At 45.2% G+C, this 9,185-nt stretch overlaps 1 protein-coding gene across 1 annotated transcript in view; it reads right to left on the bottom strand.

The window, feature by feature from the left end:
- Positions 1–2,216: 2,216 nt before the first annotated feature.
- Positions 2,217–9,185, bottom strand: part of T265_06930 (hypothetical protein) — a gene marked incomplete at both ends in the record, with an annotated part of 29,506 nt that continues 22,537 nt past the window's right edge. Inside the window, 3 exons of the mRNA XM_009172333.1 lie at positions 2,217–2,976; positions 5,517–5,772; positions 8,763–8,862. Of these exons, the coding sequence (XP_009170597.1) occupies positions 2,472–2,976; positions 5,517–5,772; positions 8,763–8,862 (861 nt within the window). The remainder of the gene's footprint in view (positions 2,977–5,516; positions 5,773–8,762; positions 8,863–9,185) is intronic.

The following is a 9,185-nucleotide window of genomic DNA, read 5'->3' as shown; positions in this document are numbered from 1 at the left end:
TTTCCACCTTCGACCAACGACCCATAAAATGATCGGCGCGGAATGCCGGTCAGCTTAAGTTTCGTCAACTGAGCTGGTAGAGAGGAGAGTTCTAATTGTAGGTCGTCCACATTTGACTCAGTTACCCCAACTCCGAAAGAACCGTCCTGAATATGCCGACGAAAATGCCGGCAATTTCACTGTTACCGCATCTGGTTCGCATTGAATGTCCTCGACCCACTGCAAACGTTGGAGAATTTTTTCGGGCACCACAAGACAACTCTGCTCGATTTTTATAGACATTCATCGTTGACCTTTCTATTGCAGAAACATCTGGTATCCGTATGTTCAAGCCCAAACTTTGTGTGGCGGAATGTTTTGTACAGAATTCGGTCCTCACGTGACCGAACAGCCATTTGACTCACGTGGTTCGCCGACCTCACACCGATTTTTGTCAATCTGATCTATTGATTTCCCGTTCTAACCAGATTACAGTTTGCCCGCAGTTTTGACAGATTTTGTTCATTTCATTAATGCCATAGCGAGAGGGAGAGAAATCACCTTTCACGCATATTTTGTTATCATTCTGACAGCTGATTTATTGTTTCACCTCAAAAATTCTCGAAATCACTGGTGCAAGTCATCTTCACGACGCACCTTGGACAATCTCTCCGCCATTGTCAGATTTCTAGTCAACCTAGTGAGGCACATCGACAGGTATAATCAACCTCCGATTGAACGGCAGTGAACTATGCTGCCTATCTCATTGCTTACAATCAGTTTATCTCAGATGTTTCGAAGTACACAATGTAGAACCTGATTCCGATCAGGCACCCGACGAACGGGGTGGGAAGGCTTCAAGCTGCTTCCATATCAGAATCAAGTAGTTTAAAGTAAATTTTCTTGCGCAGCATATAGTTTGATGTCGCAGGGTGAGGAAGCTTGGTGTGTGGGTGTTATACCTGCTGATTCGTCAATCTGTGGTATCTGCTGCTGACCAGCTGCAGTGCCTAGTGTCGGAGAGAAAGAGAAAGCTATATTCCGAACAAGCAAGTGCGAAAGCGTGAGTGCGTGCGAGGGCGGGAGCAAAGGATAAAACGGCCCCACGCTATTTAAAGGGGACTTTCTGACATTGATCCAGGCTGTCTGATAGGTGCTAGTGAACACCCATCAACATCGATCGTGCCTCTGTGAAAAAGCCTGAATGCTGATCACATTCGGTCGTGCTTCTGTGGCGCGCAAGAACACTCATCAGGTTTTTCTGAATTGATTGAATGATTGACTGGCCTGGAGGCTTGCCGGCTTTCCTGTTGAGTTTTTGGTGGAGCAGTAGGTTCCGGGCGTTCTGAAGTTGCTTTCAAGAATCTGACCTTCCTGATAGTGGGAAACAAGTAATTTGAATATTCCAGTCATTCGGATAGAACTATGATTTCACAAAGCTGCAAATCAGGTTGTATCGTAGTTTTGAGATCGACTTAAGATGAATAGACGGAAGCGGAAACCACTGAAGACCAGCATCGCCGATTGGCCAACCACCCTTTTGTGGGAAGCACTTTTACCTTGAGAAGGCATGTCTTCCTCAGAAGGGAACAGATCATGACCACCAGTTTCTCCCTTGTTTGGGCTTATCATAGTGGTACGCAGATGAGTTGATTTTGCGAATTTCGTTCGATTTGGCTTCATGTAGCACACAAGGGTGACGAAAAATCAGAGACTGTGCTTACCCGATGATCCCCAAAAGAAGGGCGAAACCAGTCATGGGCTATTGACGAATCTTCAGTAATATCGCTTCAGAAAAAAGTATACTACGGTGTCTCAAATACCGCGCCAAGTGAAACGCCAATCAGCGTTTCCATTTGGCTGGGGAATACTACAAACGACAGATTCAGTTGGGAACGAGTTTTACCTCCCTGGGCACTAGACCTTGGAGACGGATTACCAAGACATTTCAGCTTGAGACCACAGGTCTCATACGAATCAACCAATGCATGCAACCAGTTAAGGTCGCCTCATTCTGTTTTAAAGTTTGCTGTCCATGAGGTGTAATCACTACATCAATCCGCTCATTCAAGACAGGTGAGAACGGCAGTCTAGAGAGAAAAGGTGCGCGCACTGAATGACACCCAATCCGCTCATTCAAGACAGGTAAGAACGGCAGTGTAGACAGAAAAGGTGCGCGCATTGAACGACACTTGTTGCTCTCATTCAACCAATTGTCCGTTTAATAAAGACCACTAGAAATATAATAGTGTATTTAAGCTGCGGTGGTAGTTCTGCATTGTGAATTCTATTGTTCATGCTTAGTCCCATACAGGACCTCATAAACGACCGCTTTCAAGTACAAAGGTTGATGGCAGGACAGAGCAGGTAAAACTGGAAATGTCATGAGTAAATCTCGTTCCAACACATGTCTCTTATGATATATATTCAGTCATCACTGGTCACTAGTTCGAGAACTTGGGTGATGAGGGTGTTGGGAGGGCTGATACCGATCAGGAATTCTTCAACATAATGATTGGTATCTTGTGCAGTCCACGTTTGCAGAGCTCGATCACGTGATTTTTCAGCTGATCCACGCACTTTTCACACACGGCTGTGGTCTGACCAGATATGGTGGGTGTGACGTTGGCTAAATTTGATTGGCTGGAACTCAATGGCTGTTGTCCATCATTGACTGGTCGCATAGTTACATTACCCAGGGCTGCAGCTGCGGGTAGGATACTGGCCGCAACATCCATACGGTGTTGCGCACTCGATGGTTGTCCTCCGGGGGCCTCGGAAGCACCTGGAGACTGGCCATCTGCGGAGCCTTGGTTAGGTGGGGAACCCCGCGTACTCAATTGGAAGGGAACGATGTTGACCGGAGCCATTGGTCTGCTGTGCTCAGGACAGTGGTTTGATGCCACACGTTCCATCCGACTCTCGACACGAGTGCATGAGTGAGTGAAGCTATTCTGTATGTCTATCAGACACTTCTCCAACACGTTGACTCGCCGCCTGAAAAGACAGTGCACGGGGAGGAAGAGATTAAGTCAAACTCAGCGCGTAACGGCGAAGTTTCTACGGCTTCATGATCTGTCCTATCTGACAGTTTTGAAGTATTCAAAAATTGTCCGTGAAAAAATACGTGGAAACACCATGTCGGTGTCTCTTCATTAGCTAATTATTTGAGACCCATGTTTTGTTGATAACACACAGAAAAGTTTCCTTAGGACTGGTCACAATAGGTGCGTGGCATGAAGCAACCTAAATACTGGGGTGCCCACGTGTCGGATTACGGGCCAGAATTACTGTATTGGTAGGTTGGATATAGGTGTAACATTTAAGTTTTCAAACTCCGAGGTCAATTACGTTGAAAAGTTGGACTACAGATTCTGTTAGATAAAAGGGATCAATCTGGCGAGAACCTAGCATAGTCCTAAATGTACGAGAATACCGTTATGGGCTCTCCAGGGTGGTTGGTCTCTTTTGGGCGAATAGTGTCCCAGACTTCTAGCTAAGGAGGAATAAGAAACTCAGTTTCTACTCGATGGATTAGTATTTTTCTGTTAAATTAGCAGCATCAAACTTGCAGTGTTCCCAATCAAGGCACCATTAACACGGAAAGTGGCGAAGCTCCATGGTGCGCAACTGGATAGATACCATAAAAATTAGGAAACTTTTGTGAACCGCCAATCGTACCGCCTCTTCTGAGATTTGTTCGTCTGATAGTGCTTGTGATTGACAGGCATGATTTGTGTTAATTACGTGACGTAATTATTTGTTTCCCTATTACTCAGGCTAATTCATCACCCCCACCCCAGTGACTGCTCAAGTTTCATGACTGAACCGTTCTATTTTATACAAAGTTAACTCTACCTCAACCGTTTTCTATAAACGATTTGTTTACACTTATTTCTGGGCTTGTTGTTGAAAATTTGTCCCACTTTGAACTGAACAACAATTTTCCCGTTTAATTTGTCCGATAGCACACTGCCCTTCGTGTACCATTCTGTGTTGCCAACTGCCCAAGGTTCAACCGAACCGTAAGCCTTTCTTTTAATTCTCCCGCGATTTACTGTTAAGTTCATATAGAACCACGGTCTACCTATCTATACTGTCTGCCCACGTCTGATTCAATATATTGTTCACTGCCCAGTTGCGACTACTGAACAAACGCAGGTGAAGTTCGTAGAATTCGGTTTCGCCGCAATTATTACTGACCGTCCGTAGGTGAATTAGTCTACACGTTACCTGTCAGATAGGATACCATCATCGTACTATACCTTATTGTGTCGAGTTCCTTGCTTTGGTATCACGGCCTTAGCACAGGATCGTACAATTTGTATGATCGATGTATCGTCCGGTAAGTGCTGAGAACTTTTTTATCCTTATGGAGGGATCATCAGTAGTGCGCATCGCACGGCGCTTCTAGGTGATTTGACTGGTAGTTAAAGGCCAAGCCGTTCGGACACGAGTGGCCTATAAGCATCATGGTTCACTTGCATCCAGAAGGGACACAACATCACCACTCACCCATCAATCACAAAACTACCATCACGTGATCACGTCGTTACCCCGTGATTCCTTGACTGGAGACACTGCAAGGGACTGTGTCTGGTCGATGTCAGTGGCCTTCGTACCGTCATCTTCTTCCTGAATTGTCTCACCAAGGGCTTGGAGATGTAAGCACATCAATATGCTTGCGATGGGCCAGCATCAGTTCCCCTCCCACACCCTTCTTTTCTCTTCTTTCCGCTCTAAGACTTTAAATATAATAAGATGAACTTTGTACTTGTGCGACATTGAAATATTACTGTCAACACTGACGTTGCTGTCTTTGATGATCAACACTTGTTGACCAACCTCTTGAATGACAACATTTTCGAATCATCTTGCAGACTGACTTTACTTATAGAACTAAGTTCTTCAACTAGCCAGTCTTGTTTACAATCCACCAAGAAGGGGACTATACCTTATTGTGTCGAGATAGCTCAACGGTTTTGGTTCGGACTTACTGGTCGAATGGTCCAGCCAAACCTCGGCATCTGGACTGCTCCTATGTGGGCTTGGACATTCTGGTGGTGCCTCGGTCCGCAAACCTCTTTAGAGTACGGCGATAGCACCGAAAAGGTTTTACAGACCAAAGGTTATTACTTTATTTAGTACACTTACTGCGTCATTGTGAAATCAGCAGACGGTCTGAAACTTGGCTTAATCCTTTCCTCTGTCATGCTCACGTGAATTCCACTAGTAGTGATGAGACTGTCCGCTAGGCAATTTTCTGAATGCCCCTACAAACTGCTACCTAGTGTTTGTGCCATCTTTCATTAAGATCGAGTCAAAGTGGTTGAACTGATCGAGGTATATGATAGTGGTAAACTGCGTCAGTCTATCAGTCACGCTGAATCCACAGCACCGAAAGGGTTTTACAGACCAAGGGTTATTACTTTATTTAGTACATTGCGTCAGTCTATCAGTCACGCTGAATCCACCCGGTCGATGGACGCTTGTCACCTTACATCGTGTACCACGTCCAGCCACCATGATGAACTTACTCGAGAATTTCGTTGCGTAGTTCCGCACTCAGTGATACCTGTTGGAATACCCGACTGAGTCGTTCGGAATCGAGGCGAGCACAGGATTCGAGGGCAGCTTGTCTGAGTCGAGTGAGACCATAGATGTCAGCGAGCTGCAAGCATGTGGGAGCCGTGCTGTCTGTCAACCGAAAGGCCAATGTTCTTTCAGCCAAGCTGACCATGGAGTCTATCTGATAGCGGTGCAAGATTGGAAGCAACTTCTCGGCGGATTCAACTGACGGGGAGGAAAGGTGGACATTGTAGAGGTTGGCGGGGTGTGCGACTAACTGTGTGAGCTAAGCAAATCTGAATAAAATCAGAGGACATTCCCAAGCTCCGTTATGTCAACTTTCCTTTAAGGGAACAAGCATACGAAAACTACTGTCGATCACCCAAACATACGAGGATGCATCCTGGTGTCGCCACTGTTTTGCCAGGGCAGGCTCAACATCATATGTCATTTCGGAGAGTCGCTTTGAATGACCTAAACAATGTGATACACCAAATCGACTGCAACAAGTTACCCGTCGGATAAACTGGGATGAAAACGTATACACGATTAGAACATAACGACGCGGTTATCAGAAAACATGACTCTCTATCATTGATCTCCATACATAAAGACTGAAAAAGGCACAAATTCAATCTGGAAAACGTAAAAATCGCGTCGTGTGGAAAAATAAAAGGGAATTTCTAGGTGTATGGTACACCAGGACGGATGCGATCAACTGACACGTCGAAATTGATCCAATTGACACACCACTATGTGAAAAAGGACCGATACCTCACCCGCAGTAATTGTAGCGGTTATCCAATCTGATTGGTGCATCCGCGTCCCCTGTCTCCCTCGTACTTTGTCTTGTTCCACATCGTCGCAGATTAACATCACCTACCATTTCATCAGCACCTACTTTTCTCTTTCGCCAAGGGTCACTCATCAGATCACGCGTCACAAACACTCAAACCACGTGACATTTCCTGTCTCACGTGCAACCTTAGCGGACAACATGTACACTACACCTTCGCATCTATTTTCGTTTACGCGTCATACGCCAAGCTTACGAACTTCAACCACATCAGGTCAAGTGGTATTCATATTCTTGCGAGCATCAAACACGAAGGGACGCCCCTCTCCTCATACTGCACACAATATATAGGCAAACATCTAGCTATTGTATCATTCTGGCAAAAAAGACGTTTGTCAGTGCTTGGTACCTTGTGATAATCAACTTAATTACATTACAACTAGAGCACTAACAATTGCCTGTTTTAACAAATTGATGGCGAGCACAAAAGTTAGGTGCACTTGATAAAAATAGATACAGTGCGAAAAGTGGAGTAGGCCTCAAAGTGACTTGTCGTTTTAGGACAACTGTTGAGAGTTTCTGGGTGAAGTTCTGGACATGGTACGCGCCTTCTCTGCAGTAAAGCTGCTACATATGTTCCGTGGTTAGCCGTGGACCTCGGTTGACTTTTTGTCCTGTACGTGTGTGTGCGTGTTGGGCCGAGTTGTATGCCCATATATTGTGTGCAGTGTGAAGAGAGGGGTGTCCCTTCGTTTTTGATGCTTGCACGAAAATGAATACAACTTGACCTGATGTGGTTGAAGTTTGTAAGTCTGGCGTGTGACGACGCAGGTGGTAGCCGCGGAAATGAAAATGGATAGAAAGTTGTAGTGCACATGTTGTCGCCTGAGCTTGCAAGGTCACGTGGTTTGAGTGTTTGTGACGCGTGATCTGGTGAGTGACTCTTGGCGAAGGAGAAAAGTAGCTGCTGATGAAATGGTAGGTGATGTTAACCTGCAACGATGTGGAACAAGACAAAGCACGAGGGAGACAGTGGACGCGCATGCACTAATCAGATTGGGTAACAGCTACATACTCAAAAGTGAGGCGACTATCGAATGAACAAAACAAGAAACAGGAAACCCATTGGAGTCACAGCAACAAAGGTCACAAAGTGGAACCCACAGAGATCAGTGACAGAGGTCACCTGAACAACGACCAGAGACCGAGCGTAGAGGAGGCCAAGCTTAAAGGTCACTTGACCACCGACCAATCAGGACACACGATAACAGACTAACCAACCATGATCTAGTCACCCCCCGCTCCGTCCCACTATTCAGCGCACAACCGCTGAGCGATCCCTACGCTCCACTCCAAGCCCCTAACAGCACACTGATGATGTCACCCGATTGGTGATGGAACGTTTGCACTCGGACTGCCCAGTTCAGCAAACAAGCCAACAAGACCTGTAGACTCAGGTCTACCTTACAATCAACACCTCTCCAGCCTCTCGTATGTACCAGTCCATTTTCTTTTTGGAATTCGGTGTTGTCTACAGTATGTCACAAGTCATGCGCTTTCGAGAGCTGAACACTTCGAAGATTTTGGTTTACGACCATACCAAACAAAATGATGAAGACTGAGCGCTTTAAAATCGACCACGGTTGTTGTGTTATTCGCTGCTCTTTCGCTAAACCACCTTTTGCCTTCAAAAAGATTTTTCAACGAGCAACAACACTTAGTGATTTGACTGGATCGTATTTAATTGAAAATTAAAAAAATGATATTTAAATAAAGTATTCGGATCCGTAAACTAAACCAGATGTGAGGAAGTTCATAAGAACGTTTGAATTCAGGTATGAAAAGTTATCATATTCGAGGCGTCTGAGTCCAGCTCAACAGGACTGCGGAACAAAACGTTTTATCTTCATGACGTAACCCTACTCGGAAAGTTGCTGACACAGCCCACGACTAGTTCACTCTCTTTGGGGCTTATCACATAGGCGCAGTCCCAGAGTCTCCATCACCCCTGTAGTATACTTGAAACCAAATTGCACACAATTCGCAAACTACTCTTATTTTCACAGTAATTTCGTTTTAACGGCTGCAGCCCAGCTGAAAGGCTTCAAGCATCAAAGCCCGTCTCAGGTTTCAGTTGATACGAGATTCTTCAACGAACAGAGACAGCTAGGCTGAACTTCAACTCCACATCCTTGGGTTGTGTGACAGGTATGACCAAACTTTACTGCGCTTCACGTCTTCCATCTATCGTTCTGTTCAACCACAATCCCATGCTCGAATATCACTGGTGCTCAACTCAAAACGAATATAGTATGAAACCAGTTACAAACAGGATGTTGTTTTGACTGACAAACACATTCTCTGAATAACCGGAAAACTACACTGATCACAGAATGGGAACAAGTTTTTATGGACTTACCAGACATGTCGCGTCCCCCAGGTGTATACATGTGCAAAAGTACCTCTTTCACATCCGCGTACGATGTATTTGAAATGACGACCTCGTTCTTCTGTGTTTCCTGAGTGTTTAAAGAAAATGACAAGAATTTCATGACCAATCAGCCAACACTACTTCGTAAACATTGCACGTGACAACAAGCCTCAGAGATCTTCACCCACCGTTGACATTTGATCAACCGCCTCATTCAGTACTGCCTTGGTTTTACCTACTCATGAGTAGTTCAATCTTAAACAAAAATGAAAGGACATACAAACGGCACTGCATCCTACCCTGCAAACAGCCCTCCTGAATAATGACACGAATCAAGGCTCACGCAGCTATCCGAATAACTGCGACGGAGAAGTTCCATGTTTGGTGGAATAGATTCGTTGAGTTGGTGTT

The sequence above is a fragment of the Opisthorchis viverrini genome (assembly GCF_000715545.1).
Source record: "Opisthorchis viverrini unplaced genomic scaffold opera_v5_152, whole genome shotgun sequence".
Classification (NCBI taxonomy): domain Eukaryota; kingdom Metazoa; phylum Platyhelminthes; class Trematoda; order Opisthorchiida; family Opisthorchiidae; genus Opisthorchis; species Opisthorchis viverrini.
Note: the sequence above shows the minus strand (reverse complement) of the source record. Positions and strands in the feature narration are given on the sequence as shown.